The 18,375-nt window shown below is 36.3% G+C and overlaps 2 protein-coding genes across 2 annotated transcripts; both read left to right on the forward strand.

Annotated features, from left to right (window-relative positions):
• The first annotated feature begins 2,049 nt into the window (after nucleotides 1–2,049).
• LOC114541680 lies at nucleotides 2,050–3,076 on the forward strand. Its single transcript, XM_028561481.1, has 2 exons — nucleotides 2,050–2,065; nucleotides 2,435–3,076. The coding sequence occupies exons 1-2, from the start codon at nucleotides 2,050–2,052 to the stop codon at nucleotides 2,983–2,985; spliced, it is 567 nt and encodes a 188-aa protein (XP_028417282.1). The 3' UTR covers nucleotides 2,986–3,076.
• A 13,688-nt stretch (nucleotides 3,077–16,764) lies between these two features.
• On the forward strand, nucleotides 16,765–17,561 carry LOC114541681. The gene has a single exon (XM_028561482.1). It carries the CDS (start codon nucleotides 16,782–16,784, stop codon nucleotides 17,559–17,561), a length of 780 nt encoding a protein of 259 aa, XP_028417283.1. The 5' UTR covers nucleotides 16,765–16,781.
• Nucleotides 17,562–18,375: the final 814 nt, after the last annotated feature.

The following is an 18,375-nucleotide window of genomic DNA, read 5'->3' on the forward strand; positions in this document are numbered from 1 at the left end:
CCGATCGAAATATATCCTGGTCCCATGTGATGACATATTTTTTACCATCTTGTTGGCATTCGACGGCTCATTCAACTTCCTGCTTCTTCAGTTTGTGCTAAACTTCAGTTGCGACTCGCGGATGCCGTGAGGATTGCTTTTCACCCTTCTGGCATACGGTACGTGACGTTAAAAAGTGTCTTTAATAATAGTGCTTTTGCTAAGCGTACTCTACTAAATAATTAATATTCCGTGCCTTCATGGTGTAATAATAACGATAGTCCGGGGGGTTTTGAGATTAGACAAATTGGTATAATAATAACGATGGGGGAGGTGGGGGGTTGTTGAGATTAGATCAATAATGAAATTCTCTTCAAATGTCATCTAAGATTATGCTTAATAGAAGTCTAATATGTAAAGTTTTAAAACAAACAGATGTGCAGACTGAAGTAAGTAAACTTAAGTAAACAACACATGCTTATCTTTAAATACTAAAACACCCCAAGCGGTTGCCCTTTTAGTATTTTTCGGTGTGGATTCATTTATAATTAGATTAATTTCCTCTTCGCTCTCTTCGCTCTCTTCGCTAAGTTCGGCAAATTTTTTGTTTGTTGCCGCCATTTTGATAGTGCAATAAAACCTGTAACGGCACTGCCGTGGCGTTCTTGTTATATAACATTCACTCACGTGGTACAAATCGACCAATCAAAACGTAAGTTTACAAAAATGAATATTAAATCTCGATATCTGATGTTTTTGATTGCCAATATCTTGCAAAGTGAGAAAGATAAACAATTTTTTTGAAAAAATTGCCAATAAGAAGTGTAAATTTTCTTTTCAACAAAATAGAAATAATTTTTATTGCCATCATCTCTTTAACATGTCAATAATGAAGTAAAAAAGCTTTGTTGCTTTTTGTCCCGGCCTTTTATCATTTTAACCGCGTATTTATGTCCAATAACAGCATCCTAGTGTCGCACACCATTTTTCAAAGTTTGCATGTTAGTTAAGATCGCGATTTAAAACTGAGGCAATAATACAAGCAATTATTCCAGTTTGGATTGACGTCATCAAGTTTCAGTTCTCTTACTTTCCTTTAAATAGACAAGCTTCATTGCAAAGGCTAACGCTATATTTAGCCATGCTTTTCTCACCAAGTCAAGAAGCTCTGTATTATCCAGTCAAAAGACAGTGGAATTCAAATGTGATTAAGCTTGTTGCCACCAGCTTGACCTTGCTGCTTGTACGTGCAAATATCAACACCAGTAGTTGTTCTCAGAAGAGATACGACGCCATAATAAAAGGTGGGTTATTTTGCTTGTTGCTTACCTGTAGAAAATAAAATTATTGTCAACAAGTGTCTTTCTTATAGCACATACCTACATTAGGAAATCCATTAGATACTTCCTAATATTCAAAATATCATTCAGCTGATTATAGGATTAAATATTTAGGAGGCTCATCATTACCCTCTGATGAAATAATATCAAGACACAAAGTAACATCTGAGTTTGCAATGTTTGAATGTTACACACTCTGCAATGGTGAAGAAAAATGTGTTGGTTTCAACTACAGAACAACACAAAGTATCGAAAATTGTCAACTAACAAACGTCACCAACAACAGAGGCAACTCAAAGAAAGGAGATTGGATATTGATGCGTCTTGATCATGTAGCGGTAGGCGGAGTATATTGGTTAAAATTTAGGATATTTGAGAATAGTGGTAAAAATGACGTGTTTTAAAAATACGAGTCATGAAAATGAAAGTCTAAATCGCTTTATAGAGAATAATAGATAAGAGTTCGGTGAAAGGCGATGGCCACTATTACCAGTTCGAACTTAAGTTCATAAAAACGTTTTAACATAAAAATATAGCTAAGATAACATTGTTTCCTTGACAAAAGCAGAGGTTATATTGATGCAATTTATAACGCCATTTAAAGGTTGGTGAGAGAAGCAATCCTGGAAGATCGTGTTTAGACATTCTTGAACGAAAAAAAACAACATATTTGGGAAATGGTGAATACTGGATTAAATTGGACAATAAAAGATTAAAAGTTTACTGTGACATGGAAAGTGACGGAGGTATCATTATTGCAATCATGCTTATTATTATTTTTTCCCTTTTATAATAGTCTAGTATTACAAAATAATAAAAATTATTGAAATCAAAACGAAAAAATTTAGATTGAGTACGAGCTTTGATATGCTTGAATGCGCCAATGAGATTGTCAATTCATTTTCTATTTCATTTTCCATTTCATTCTATCCATTCATTCACTTCACGTTTTAACGGTTGAGGAGGCAGCACCTCTTTGATAACAACGCGCGAGACCCCAGCTAGGTTGCCAGCTAGTATACGCTTATCCAATTTCATATACTTTTTCCGCGGAAGCGACTTAGTATGAGATACACCACAGCTGCATCTAGTCTACAAAACGTTTTACCTTGTAGGTGGCTGGACGCTGGTCAGCAACCTGGTTCTAAATCAGTCGAAAAGTATGGATTTGTTTCTGACAAATGATTATAAACAAATAAGTGAATATAAAAACCAAAAGCTCGCTCTTTCAACATTTGCTCTCCGCGACCTCGCATCAAACATGCCGTTCAATCAACTCAGATTTTTCTGTCGCAAAAAGATCCCGGGACGAATATTTCATATCGCCACTAATAAATCCAACAGTCTTGGTCAAGAAGTTGTTAAGTATTTTACTGCTCAGACAAACACCCCTCCCAAGAGCTGTGGATCTTATTATCGTTTACCTGATGACAATTCAACGATGGCCAGTCAGTGTTCTCGGTGGGGTGTTGAATCGGGAATATTCGAGGTTGGTAAATGGAATCACGATGGCGTTCCGGTGAAAGAGCGTTTAATTGATCTTTCGGTGTTTATTGTCCACAAGGCTCATTGGTTCAATAAGCAATTAAGTGACCGCGATTGGGAATGCGATGATTTACGTGAGCCAATATCGCAAAATGATTTTTGGAAGATATTCGTTCGCTGAAATGCTCGTCTGCTGAACATAGGTGCAATTTGTCTGCGCATGCGCATGTGTTCATGGAATATGCGATGTTTAATGTGTGATGGAATATGCTATACTTTGTGGAATACGCTATGTTGAAGTCTTAATTTCTGTGCTAACAATACTTGTGATGCGTTAATGAGGCTTTCTTAATCAATTCATTATATTATTGGGGTGTAATATTAGAACAATTTCAAAATCTTAGCATCAAATGTGGTATAACAACTGCCTAAAATAGACAAGAGACTTCTAGACGTTTCGACCTAAGGGCCTTCGTCAAGAGATTAATTATGAAAATAAATAGGGGACAATACATGTTTTGTATATAGGGGCAAAACACGTGATAAAAATGGGCTAATAGAAAACAAAAAATCAAAACACTTGCTTCAAGTTGCACTAAAACAAGTTTTTAAGACTTTGAATACTTTTATTAAGCATTTTGTCCAGAATTGTAGGCTTCTGTGTTATGTGTTTAAAAGTTGATTTTCTAAAAACTGGTCCTGGATGTTACAATGTGTGCACTGTACATGATTACCATTATCTCATTAGCTATTGTTTTTTTGAGGAACAAGAGATTGGCAAAGGCTAATGTTTAGATGACAAAGCAATTTTCTTGGCCATAGCACAGTTTAAAATTAGGGATGAAAATGCCTGGCTATGCGAGTGTTTTATACGAATACCAGAAGGAAACATACTTTGACAATTAATTAAGAAAGCATTCAAGCTTTAAGGTATAGTTAGCCAAAGAAAATTTAGGACACATTACTGAACATGGCATAAGTTCACAGTGAGACACATAAGGTTAGTTTAAGGGGCATTTTGAAAGCTTCTCAATTGACGTGATAAAATTTTACGCAGCACTAATAAAGGTTAGGTAAGCAATTGGGACCAGAATTATCAATAATCGATCAAAACATGCGCATGCGCAGACAAATTGCACCAATATTCACCTGCCGTACTCTATATCGTCTCTCCTTGTGTACTCTCGCACGCGTTATAGGCATACGTTATAGGTGTAAAGCTAGGTTTTGTAGAATCTTAAAACACATTATTCAAAGAAGTAGCCATGCTTTTAGGAAAAGGGGGGCCAAATACTTATACAGGTAAGCCCAGGCCGCGAGTATGACACGACAAACAAAATAAACGGTATTAATAATAGACCTGGTGCGTTATAGAGTAATTCAAGATATAAACAATAAGGAAAGGTAATAAAATACCCCAGCTAGAAGGAGCATGCCAAAATTAGTGCAATCGCGAAATTTTGTAAGATATGCGGAAAGTAGTCATGCGCATTTGGCAAATTTTGTATGCTTTTGTTAATTTAGATTTGTGCTACATGCGAAAACAAAAGTAGTAACACATTCACAGAAACGCTTGGCAATTTCACTAATTTACTATTATTTTTTCTGGAAGTTACCTTTTATCGCCAATGACAAGAAATTAATCTTGAGCGCCAGGTTAATTTTTTGCTAATTGGGGATAAAAGGTAACTCGAGGTAAATTAGAGGTTTTTAACAAACCTGGACAGTTTTTATAATAAGCTTTTGTATAATACGCTTTTTGTCATTATGAATTTACATGTACATGTCAGTTGTATATGTTAATGTTTCGTTATATTAAACACGAAAATATAGCGATTTAACTAAAATTCCTTAGGTATACACTGCGTGTTGATTAAACGTGTCGCCACAGGATAGCGAATGCATGTTGACAGTTGTGTCAGTATATAAGTTTCATTCTGACGCTTTTAGTCGTTAATACTTTGTTGATAATATAATACTATTTCTACAGAATAATACCATTTCTAAAATACTATTCTACAATACAATTTTACAGTCAAGGGTTTCCCAAATTTGCTGTAATGGATTATTATTCCTTTTCAAATATTTACGCACGTTCTAGTTTTCTCAATGAAGACTCGGTATTTATTGCCGATGAAAACATACATTTTAGAGTTTGGTTTGCTGTATGCATGAAGTTTAAAAAATATGATTAGTTATGAGTGCTCGTGCTTAATTAAGAAATTTATAATTTCCCTTTCATTTGTACATACACTTTCGGGAAAACAAGAAATTTCACACCTTTCCCCCACTAACTTTGGTTTAAATCGCTATATTCTCGCTTGTTGAAGGTATATAGCATTATTATAGATTACCCCTGAGGTACATATAGGCAGAAGTGAATTATATTTAGATCAGTCGTATCTTGTATAATCACTTATGTAGTGTTGTCGTAGATTAACAACACGTACTATGTGTATGGTTTCAGTTATTAGGCATTTGGTAATATGCCCGTGATAGCCACGCCGAGCTCAGAAAATAAATACATAGGTTAATGTTTAGAGAGATTGCAGATAATTTATGTAATACTTAGCTTAATACGTTCTTCACCTAGCTCTCACATGAAACTGGGAACTTCTTATTCTAGGTGAGGTGGATTGTTACACAACTCTTAATTGTGTTTAGTCATGTGTATGTTAAGATAGAAAAAAATAGAAAATTCTATCTGGCAATGACGTAGACAAGGAATTGATTTTTGCCAAAAGACGGCATGGCCATGGGTAAACTATAATTTTCAGCTTAGCATCAAATGTGGTACAACAACTGCCTAAAATAGACAAATTTAGAATTGTTTTTTCTATTTAAGGCAATTGTTTTACCACATTTGATGCTAAGTTGTTTGAAGACTCTGCCACGCTGCTCCCTGGTTATATTGCAAAGTATGTATAAATTTCAGCCATTTACAATTAATTTATACCTTTTCTTTCGTGCATAAAATTTCGTAGAATTTATTAAACTAGTACAGGTGAAATAAACCATTAAATATACCCCGTATATACCCCGCCGAGGGAAAACAAAGAGAACATGCCAAAACATTTAAATTTATATATACTCGTGATAAAAGAGCTAGTCGGAAGGCGGAGATGGGAAGGTCCCCGGTGGTATAAATTGGTAAACAATTCTTTCCTCCTTGGCGCTAATTGAATCTTTAGTAACGGTAATTAACCATCGTATACTTATTGAGCAGTTCGTTGTTCTGGACTTACCAAATTGTATAGTGAATTGGATAATATATTTCTTATCAAACCGGCTGACGATTTTTTTTCCGAATGGGGTTCAGTTCCTTCAGGGATCCCACAGGGAACAAGGACTGGGACCCAGGTTGTTTTTATTGCTCATAAATTACTTGGTTCTTAATAATCTACCAATTCATATTCAATGATCTATTTTTTTATTTCAGTAGTCGTATTTATTCCTATCTTGTTAGAACCTTTGTAATTTAACCTTTAAGGTTACAAAGAAGTGTTAGAGATTATAAATTCTGATAAGGTTATTCAAAGAATTTCTTCTCTAATCTCAATATTATAAGTTGCGCTAGTAATAAATACTTTAAAAATGGGCCGGGATCATGCAGTTTTAAAATTATTTTGAACTTGGAGTTTGAGCAAATTAAATTGTTCGTGTGTGACATACACACATTTAAGTTCATTTGCACTTTTCATTTGCACTATATAAATTACTTAAGTTGTTTAAATTAGTTAATTAGGTAATCATTTAAATGAGTAAATTGTTTTTAACATGAATTATTATTAACCTTCTAATATTCTCTTTGCACACAATTGTACTGAAAGGATCATTATTTTATGATGTTGCCAGGTTGCGTGTATATCACCACGTTTTGGCGCAAAAATATATTTGTTGCAACATGGGTTGGAATTGCCACTCCAAAATATTTTTAATATAAAGAAGAACATAATTAGTGTTTTTGGAAAATAAACCTATAAGGAGCGACCTTCAACAATGTTTGTTAGTATATAGGCGCTTTAATCATAAATAATTTTGGCAGTTTTTCATTAAAATTAACACGGTTACATTGTTTGATGCAGAGGAAATTTAAATAATTCTTCCCTGACAATATCAGGACTTAAAAAACTATAAACTCGGAGTGAAAATGACGTCGATTACAAATCATTATGCTGCTTCAAACTGTGATATGCAAATTTGCGTAAAAGCGATGACCGCTAAGGATGACGGTAGGAGGCTGTATGTTTGTCTTCAAACGGAATTGTTGTCGCCATATGAGCAAGCAATATTTTTTCGAAAGCCAAAAAGCAACATTTTGCATCGACAAATACAATTTAATAATCGGCAAGTTAGTGGCGAAGAAATTTTGTTGAAAAGACGTCAGTTTGTGATAAGGTTTCCTTTAAAATTGTACGCGAAAACCTGACAGGAACTAAAGGAGGTGAGTTGGCTTCACCCGCGATGGGCTGCTTTTTTAAAGTAGATCAGAAGCTCAACTGCTTTTCACGGGAACTTAAGGTTATTTGAAATATATTTTTACAAATGGAATTTTGATCTTTGCGTAAATGACCTATATATAGTTACCCAATATGTTGTTCAATAATTATTTGAAAGGTTTTAGTCTGGCAAAATGTTTTCAATTTTTTTAGCGCGAATATATCTGAATTCAAATGAGTTGAATACAGTAAGAAGAAAATATACGTGTTAATAAGCATCAAAGTAAAAGTACTGATTCCGAGTGATTAAAAATTATATTTACTCAGCCGTGGTTTGTAGCAAGATTAATAATTATTTTCCCATGTGCCAGTTTTATTCCAATAAACCGTTTTTATTGGATAAAGTTATCGAAATGAAACAAGTTTTATTATTTAGAAGATTACTTTTCAAATTCCGGACATAATTTGGGGATATCTCTAAAGCATGCGAAATTCTCTGTACAACGACATCAATTAAACTTTGCTCAACTGGTCATGAAACACGCGCTAATTTAATAGACACTTAAAAATCTGTTGCATTATGTTATACGACAACTAATTCTGGCGAAATTTTTTTCAAAATAAGTTAGACACATGCCCAGTTATTTCTTTTAAGCAAGGAATGCTTCCTAACTATTTTCTGTCATTTTGCATAATTTGCCCACTGATTACCCTCCTGAAGAGTGACGACGGCCCTCAGGCTCAGGTCGAAACGTCGAGAAGTGTTTTGTCTATTTTAGGCAGTTGTTATAACACAATTGATGCTAAGTTGTTTGAAGATGCTGCTACAGTCGACAGTCTTTTTAATCTTAAGCAACATGGTCTTGCGCATGCAAGACTTACGCCTGTATTCTAAAAGCTCACTCACACTCACACTTAACGAGTGGAGGCTTTTGCTCAATGAGTGAAACTTACAACTCAATGAGATCCCCCTCGAACTCATTGAGTTGATTGTTATACTCACACTCCAGTCTTTCAAAGACGTTACTCACCCTCCAATGAGGCCTAAAAGTTGAGTGAAGTGTGAGTGAAATGTATACCTCCCTTGACCTGCACTCACGAGTGTGTATGTCATAAAAACATGGCTGGCAGATGGCTAAATAGACTGAATGCCGTCGATAATATTATATTCAAGACATACACGTTCAATATAGACACGTATGACGATGAGCAATTTAGGAGGAGATATAGGTTAAAAAAGATGCTTTTCAGGAGTTGCTGCGAATTATTCGACCACATATACGTGCACATAACGACAGGGGAAGACCTATTCTCGCTGATATTCAACTGCTGATAACTCTCCGATTTTATGCGACTGGTACGTTGCAGTTAGCATGTGCGGACTTATGTGAAATATCCCAGCCATCTGCAAGTCGCATTATAAAACGCGTGTCGGATGCTATTGCTCGTCTAAAGAATAATCACATAACATTCCCTAATGACAATATGCTACAACAAAGCAAGCTTAATTTTTGGCGCGTTGGTGGATTTCCCAACGTTGTTGGAGCAATAGACTGTACCCACGTTAAAATTACATCTCCCGGGGGTCAAAATGCGGAACTGTATCGAGATCGAAAAGGGTATTTTTCCATTAACGTGCAAGTTGTTTGCGGAGCACATTTGGAAATTCTAAATATTGACTGAGGAGGAAGAGACTTTTCTAGTTGTGAAAAATACTGCCTGCCTTGGGACATCTCACTGCACGTTGTCTTTGGACTTCACAGCCGAGAAAATCAAACTCTTATATACATGATTGTTTACTGAACTGCACTCCAGTTAGTCAAACTTGAGTAAGCTTTTTGAATGCAATTTGACCAGTTTGCTTAACAAATGAGTAAGCCCTTTCAAAGTGCAACGTTATACTCACACTCCACTTATTCTCACACTTCAATCACACTTGGGAGCAGCTCACTCGAGTTTAATTTGAGTGTGAGTGTGAGTGAGCTTTTAGAATACAGCCGTTATTCTCTAAAGATTTTTTCCTTGTGTACATAACTATTATATATGATTGCCCCAGAAAACCCTCACTATAACAATGGGGCCGGGAACATGCAGTTTTTACATGATTTTAAACTCGGAGTTCGAGTTAAATTGAGCCGGTTTTGTCATTTTTTTAACACTCAATTCACTTAAATTTGCATTTAGTTTAATTGTTTAAATTAGTTAATTAAGCAAACATTTAAATTGGTTAAAATGTTTTTAATATGAATTATTAATTTCCTAACGTTCACTCTTAAAAGCAATAGTCGGATGTTTTTATATCCACGGTTACGCATAAATTAAATTATGTCTGTTAATATATAGGTGCTTTTAATTAACATAAGTAATTTTGCCAGTTTTTCCACATTAAATACGCGACTACATGGTTTAGGTGCAGAGGGTATTTCATCTTTCCTCCTCACAATATCAGGACAAAAAAATCTCCTGTTAAGGTATAGGTTTCATTGAAAATAATTAAATGAAAATGAAAGACGTTTTGCGAGTCAAAGGATAAACTAACTTAGATATTGATAAGTTATAGTTGTATTTTTAAAAGAAAATTGATGAAATTATTTTCAAAATCGGTACATTATTTCGGGATGTCTCAAAGATTTACAAAATACGCTGTATAAAGTGAACTATTTTAAAATTAAACTTTGCTTAACGGAAACACGCACAATTAACAAACTTGGCCAATTGGAATAAATCGTGGTCCCATGTGACATATTTTTTTTATCTTGTTCTCGTCCGGCGGCTCATCCAACTTTCTGCTTCTTTGTGCATTAACCTCAGTTGCGACTTACGGATGCCGTGAGGATTGTTTTACACTTTTCTGGCGTACAACACGTAGCGTTAACAAAAGTTTCATTAATAATAGTGCTTTCGCTAAAGCGTATTAAAGAAATAAAAAATGAGTCGCATGCCTTTATGGTGTAATAATAACGATAGTCCGAGGGTTTTGAGATTTGACCAATTTGTATAATAGTAACGATGGGGAGGGGGTTTTTGAGATTAGATCAATAATGAAAATGTCTTCACATGTTAACGTTATTTAAGATGTTACTTACTTTCCGCAATAGAAGTCTAATATATAACGTATTAAAACGAACAGAGGTGCAGAGTGAAGTAAACCAAAATGGCGGATTAAAATATACAACCCAATGAAAGCGCCAACAACTAGCTTAGAACAACTAGCTCCGGAATGGCTAGTAAATTTGTGATTAGCGTGTCAATAATGAAATAAAAAAGCAATTTGTTGCTTTTTTGTCCCGGTCTTTCATTAATTGAACTGCACCATCCCAAAATGTCGAACACCATATTTCAAAGCTTGCATGCTACAGTCGAGTTCGCAATAATACAAGCAATTACTCCAGTTTGGATTGACGTCAACGTCATCAAGTTTCAGTTCTCTTACTTTCCTTTAAATAGACAAACTTCATTGCAAAGGCTAACGCTATATTTAGCCATGCTTTTCTCACCAAGTAAAGAAGACGTTTTGTATTATCTCGTCAAAAGACAGTGGAGTTCAATGTTGATTAAACTTATTGCTACAAGCTTGACCTTGTTACTTGTAACTGGAAATATTAACGCCAGCGGTTGTTCTCAGAAGAAATACGACGCCATAATAAAAGGTTGGTTATTTTGCTTTTTTTTTACCTGTTGAAAATATTGTCAGGAAAATCAGTTTCTATTATCTTTAAGGCAAAAAAAACGTAAGTGGATGCCTTATTTAGAACACATATACCTACATTAGCTAAACCATTAAACATTTCCTATTCAAAATATAATTCAGCTAATTATAGGTTTAAATATTTAGGAGGCTCATCATTACCCTCTGATGAAATAATATCAAGACACAACGTAACATCCGAGTTTGTAATGTTTGAATGTTACACACTCTGCAATGGTGAAGAAAATTGTGTTGGTTTCAACTACAGAACAACACAAAATATCGAAAATTGTCAACTGACAAACGTCACCAACAACAGAGGCAACTCTAAGAAAGGAGATTGGATATTGATGCGTCTCGATATAGCGGTACGCGAAATATATTGGTTAAAGTTTAAGATATTTGAGAACTAACACACGGCTTAACAAAATAGTGGGGGGATGTTTTCTAAACACGGTTCGTAAAAATGAAAGTCTAGGTCGCTTTGTAGAGAATAATAATTATATGGGGGGGTTACTGTTATGCCCGGCTTAGTGATCGTCGTCTTACAATATCTCAACTTGACGTAATGGGTGTTGTTTGATCTTTGTCGCGATGTTTTTGACGCTTCAAAACACTTTTGCGTGGCCCACTTCAACTTTGGACAGGCATTATTTACCATGATGGCAGTAGAGTAGCCAGCCTGGCGGTTTATTCTCGCTGAAATATTAGTACGTAGCCATATTTCATTGTTCATGGAAGAAGCTGTAGGTTACCACCTCATGAGGAAATCTATCGAATTTCACGGTATTTCTAGAATGAAATTTGACCACTCCATACATTCACATACATTCAAGAGTGGACTAGCCTGGTAAATCTACCTATACCTATAGAAAGACGGTGATGCCACGGTGTTACCCCCTAATTCTGTTGAAGGGATGGCTATTAATACCAGTTTGAATCGCAGCTCATATAAACATTTTAATAGAAAAATAAAGATTTGGTAACATTGTTTCATTAAGAAAAGCATATGTTAGATTGACGGAATTTATAATGTCATTTAAAGGTTGGTGGGAGAAGCAATCCTGGAAAGTCGTGTTTAGACATTCTTCTACGGAAAAAAACAGCATCTTTGGGAAACGGAGAATACTGGATTGAATTGGACAATAAAACATTAAAAGTTTACTGTGATATGAAAAGTGATGGAGGAATTATTGCAATCATGCTTATTGTTCAAATTATGCATTGTTTATTGGTCTATATTATTATGCAAATCGCAATATATGCCTCGATACAATAATAGAAATTAACAGACCTATACGAAGGATGTAATATTAGAAGCATGTTAAAGAGCAGTTAAATTAAGGGGGGTCACAGTGAAAAACACAGGATTACTTTAATATAATATGGGTGAAAGATAAAACGTCTTTGTTGCTATTTAAAAATCAAATCGTCGGACTTAATAATTATGTAGTAATGTATCACAGCTCCATCCTCTATAGGTGGCTTGACACTGGTCACTAACCTTGTTGTAAATCAGTCCAAAGGAATGGATGTCTTTCTGACAGATGATTATAAACAAATCAGTGAATACAAAAACCAAAAGCTTGCAATATCTACGTATGCTCTTCACGACCTCGCATCAAACATGTCGTTCAATCAACTCAGATTTTTCTGCCGTAAAAAGACTGTAGGACGAGTCTTTGATATCGCTACAAATAAAACCAACAATCTTGGTCAAGAAGTTATTAAGTATTTTACTGCTCAGACAAACACCCTCCCCAAGAGCTGTGGATCTTATTATCGTTTGCCTGATGACAATTCGACGATGGCCAGTCAGTGTTCTCAGTGGGGTTATGAATCGGGAAATTTCTATGTTGGTAAATGGCATTACGAAGGACTTCCGGTGAAATATCGTTTATTTGATATTCCGGTCTTTATTGGCTTCAAGGTTCACTGGTTAATTCAACAACCACATGGCCGTTGGGAATGCGATGATTACTCTTGGGATAATAATGACACATTGTCGCGCAATGATTTCTGGAAAATATTTGTTCGTTAAAATGCTCCTCTACCTATTCTATATCGCCTATTGACGTAGCTATACTTGCACGCATCGTAGCCGTACCAGCACCTCTTAAATCTGATTTTCTAAATCTTTAATAAAACTTATTAATCAGAGACGTAGCAAGGATTTTGGGGAAGGGGGCTTGAAAAACTAAGTGAGACCAGGCCGTATTATTTATTATTTGTATTATGCATGTGACTACATATTATATTATTTATTAGTGATTAGTATCCGCTTTAGTCTAATTCAAGACCTAGGCAAAGGAAAGGTAATAAATCACCGCAGCTAGAAAGAGCCTACTTAAATCAAGATTTCAGAAAGTAGTCATGCGAATTTTGAAAATTTTGCATACTTTTGTTAATTTTAATTTGTGTTATATGCGTAAATTCAAATTATTTACACATTTCGCGGCAAATGTTTCATGATATTAAACATGGCAGTTTATAATATAACATTTATAGTACGCGCGTGTTGATTCGTCGAGAAGCGTGTTTCTGTAACTGTTTAGAAACAATCGAATCGAGTATAGTATATGTACAAAATAGCAAACATTTTTTCCTGTGTTTCTGTACAATTATAGAAACACGCGTGGGAATATGGGCGAGCTCGAAATAACGTGGAAAAACTCGCCCTACGGGTTCGTTTTCGCACTGATTATTTCTCGTTCTCCCAAAATACCACGCGTGTTTCTATAACTGTATAGAAACACGGAAAATGTTTTCTAATTCTTAAATAGCGATTCAAACAAATTTCCAATAACCTCATGCATGCTAATTAACATGCTATCTTAGGACAGGGCATACAGATTTTTAGTTTGGTCAGTATATATATTAAGTTTTGTTCTGACACATTTAGTTTTAGACGCGTAATTCGTTGATAATATTTCTCCAAATTAGTTCTAATGGCTCTCGACCAATGAAATGGCTTGAATTCTTAACGTTATTATATAATTTGCTACGCATGCACAACGTTGATAATTTTTGGTACATTTTTTGATTGTATCTACAAAATTTATAATTTCGCTTGGTCCCATGGGGAAACAAGAAATTTCACGACTTGTTTTGGCACCAATTTTAGTTTGAATCGCTATTTCTCGTGTGTTGAATGCATATTATAGATTACCCCTGAAGTACGCATAGGCATAAGAAAATTATATTTAGATCAATGGTATCTTGTATAATCAATTATGTAGTGTTGTCGTAGATTAACAACATGTACTATGTGTATGGTTTCAGTTATTAGGCATTTGGTAATATGCCCGTGATAGCCACGCCGAGCTCAGAAAATAAATACATAGGTTAATGTTTAGAGACATTGCAGATAATTTATGTAATACTTAGCTAATGTTAAGTTCTTATTCTAGGCGAGGTGGATTGTTACACAACTCTTAATTGTGTTTAGTCATGTGTATGTTAAGATAAAAAAAAATAGAAAATTTTATCTGGCAATGACGTAGACAATGAATTAATTTTTGCCACAAAACAACGTGGGTAACTATAATTTTCAGCTTAGCATGAAATTAATGTGGTATAACAACTGCCTAAAATAGAGAAATTTAGAATTGTTTTGTCTATTTAAGGCAGTTGTTTTACTACATTTGATGCTAAGTTGTTTGAAGACTCTTCCACGCTGCTCTCTGGTTATATTGCAAGGTATCTATAAATTTCAGCCATTCGCAATTAATTTATACCTTTCCTTTCTTGCATAAAATTTCGCAGAATTTATTAAACTAGAACACGTAAAATAAACCATTAAATACCCCATCAGGACTTGCATTTCAATCTACCCAACTGCTATTATAAAAATAGGTACGCAATGCTTACTTGTGGGTAAAGGACTAGCTGGAGCGGATAAATCAAAAGGCAGCGCATAAAACATGGTATAAAACAACTTTTTTTATCTTCTTTTAAATCTCTAAACGTAGGGTTATTCTCGAACTCCACTCCTTTGGGTATAAACATAGGCAGCCCAAATATGCATGATAATTTGAACGCCAATGGCGCAATAATATACGCTGGCGGTAAAAAAGAACTGCTCAAATTGGTATTTCATATATAGGCAAAAGTTTTATCTTGTAACAAAAGATTTTACTTTCTTTTTCCATAAATAATTATGTTTACCGCGTGTGGAAATGTCCCACATTCTTCGCCAAGTCTTTTGACCTAGATAAGCTTTAATTCAAAAGTCGTAGTTTATTCCAGTTTCAACAAGAGTTATTCAGTCGATAAGAAGAATCTAAAGTAAGTTACGAAATCATGGGTCCAAAGCCAAGAATAAGTCTTGAACGTCGAGGAATGGTACTGGCATTGTCGAAAGAAGGCTACTCCCAACGCAAGATTGCTAGCAGAGTTGGCTGCAGCTAAAGAAGTGTCAGTGACATACTCAAGAGGGGGAGACTCAAGGCAGCGTTAAAGATTGCAAGATACCGGGCAGTAAAAGAAAGACAACAAGAAGAAAAGACAACATCTTAGTTCGAAAAAGCAAAGCTGATCGCTTTAAAACCGCTCCCGAGTTTAAAGCAGGGATGCAAAATGAGCATGGAGTCAATATCTCTGTTTCCACCACCCAACGAAGGTTAAGAGAAGCTGGTTTCAATGGCTGCAAACCAAGGAAGAAGTCTTACCCCTCGCCACAAGAAAGCACGTCTTCAATTTGCGAGGATGCTCAAAATTGGACAGCAGAACAGTGGTCAAAAGTTATCTTTAGTGACGAGTCACAATTTCTACTCCATAGGAGTGATTGTCGGGTGTATGTCAGGAGAATGGTTGGTGAGGATCTCAAAGAATATTGTGTACAACCAACGGTAAAACATGGTGGTGGCGAAATAATGGTATGGGGATGCATCAATTCAAGGGGAACTGGATGTCTCTCGATGGTGAACGGTAGGCTTAACGGGTCAGGGTAGATTTCTGTCTTGGAGAATGCACTTATTCACACAACTCACATGTTGGCTATGCCTGATGGCTGGGTATTTCAGCAAGACAATGCCACTTGCCATACCTCAAGGGTAGCAAGGAATTGGTTTGAGGAAGAGGAAATTACAGTCATGGAGTGGCAAGCACAATCACCAGATCTCAACCCGATAGAGAATATAGGATAGGATAGGAGGAAGATTCGCGAGATTGCGTACAGTTGCGCATGCAACTGCTCCGTAGATTTTTGCATTTTTTGCTGCTATTCTTGATGCTGCGGCTGAAATGTTATTAAAGGGAGATTGGTAAGACATCAGTTAACAAGAAAATAGAATTTATTTTAAACTTTTTGTTCGTTTTGTGCTAATATCTGGTGGTTTTTATCTATTACTAACCGTTACTGGACTCGTTTACATTAATTAGACGGTTGGTTTTTGACGCACGCAATATACGCCATGCGTATGGCGACGAAAGCGCGCGTATTCAAACGTAGACGAGACATCTGCACACGTATATTGTATGGAAACTATAGAGATGCTTATGGTACTGTAGATATTTGTAATTGGATAGTAAATGGATTAATTCGTGTTTCGCTCTTGGTGACAATTGTCTATTGGTGCTTAAAACCATGTCCTAGCAACGTTGACTCCAAGACTTCCTTAAATGGGATCATAATCCAATGTTCTTTGGCAAATCTACCTGATAACTTATGCTTCACATGGACCGCTACTCGTGATCAACGGCTAAGAGTAAATAATTATCCTCCCGATTACCATTATGGATTAGGTTTCCAAACTACTGGTAAAGCATCCCACATCTTCCTGCTTATTCTACTTTGCTGGTGACATACAAACTAATCCTGGCCCTACTCTGCAATCCAATAACAAGAACATGTTGCGCTGCCTATATTTTAATGCAAGAAGCGTCGTGCGTAAGTTGGATGATCTTCAAGTTCTCGCAGCTGATAAAGATTTGATCGCTGTTACAGAAACTTGGCTGAAACCGACGGTTATGGATTGTGAAGTGCTGCCCGGGACAAATTGCAACATCTTTAGAAAAGACAGAACTTCTCGGCCTGGTGGAGGAGTTATGTTGGTCGTTCGAGATACGATTACGTGTTTTCGTCGTCAAGATTTGGAGGGGGATAGTTCTGAGGTTCTATTTTGCGAGATTCGACCTAACAACAGACGTAAACTTCTTGTTGCTGTCTACTATCGACCACCGGATTCCAGTCTTGAGTACTTGAAGGAGTTAAAAGCATCTCTACGTCTAGCACATAATGCCAAATTCGATCAGCTCATTTTATGTGGCGACTTCAACTTGCCAAACATAGACTGGGCTACTGGCACCTCAAAAACCAATGACGCTATTGAGAACTGTTTCACAAAGTTAGTGCGTGATAACTACCTATGGCAATTAGTAGACTTCCCGACACGGATCTCTAACACACTGGATCTAATATTAACCAATGTACCTGAAAAAGTTAAAGATGTTTATGGGTATGATGACGTCATTTCTACTGATCATAAACTCATCAGTTTCTCCATGGATTTTAACACTCCAAAAAAACTAACTGTCAAACGCAACGTCTTCGACTACAAGCGCACTAACTGGAATGACCTGAATGAGGCTCTTTCTAGAACCTTGGGATTTGGCTTTTACTTCAAATAATGTCGATGCAACCCTAACCCACTGGTGCGATTTATTTCTTGCTGCAGTAAAGGATCACGTGCCGGTGCGCCAGGTCAAGAGTGCGTCCGCCCATCCATGGATCGATGCAGAAATGTTGTCCTGTATCCGACGCAAAAATAAACTTCGGAGAAAAGCTCGGCTACAGGGAATCCAGACGACCTCTCGCGTATTCTGAAATTCGACGGGAAACAAAAAGACTCATCGCGCAGAAAAAGAAGGAGTCTGGCCATAAACTTGGTGATGTGCTTGCGAGCAACCCAAATCGTTTCTGGTCCTTGATAAAGTCATTAACTACTAAACGTTCTATTTCCAACGTCCTGCGTGATGGCCAAATGATTGTGTCTGATCCAGTTAAGAAAGCTAATTTGATGAACTCGTTCTTCAACTCCGTATTTTCACCTCACTCACCTGTCTCTCCTGCATCTTTTCCTTCCCGTGATGTTGATCAGCAACTATCTGATATCGAACTGTCAGTTGGTGAAGTAGAAGCTGTTTTGAATACACTGAATCCATCTAAGGCATGTGGACCTGACAACATCCCTGGAAGACTTATTACATCCACCGCAGCAGCTATTGCACCAAGCCTGTGTCGTCTCTTTAATATGTCTTTATCCCTCGGTGTTTTCCCAGAAAACTGGAAGAAGGCCAACATTTCTCCTGTCTATAAAAGTAACGATCCTTCACTGCCAAACAACTACAGGCCAATCTCTCTACTGTGCATCCTATCCAAGGTGCTAGAACGTTGCGTATTTAACCGTTGTTTTCCACATACATCGCAGTTCCTCTACCCCCT

Source organism: Dendronephthya gigantea, unplaced genomic scaffold, assembly GCF_004324835.1.
Source record: "Dendronephthya gigantea isolate DGI-Jeju-01 unplaced genomic scaffold, DenGig_1.0 000303F, whole genome shotgun sequence".
NCBI classification, from domain to species: Eukaryota; Metazoa; Cnidaria; class Anthozoa; order Malacalcyonacea; family Nephtheidae; genus Dendronephthya; species Dendronephthya gigantea.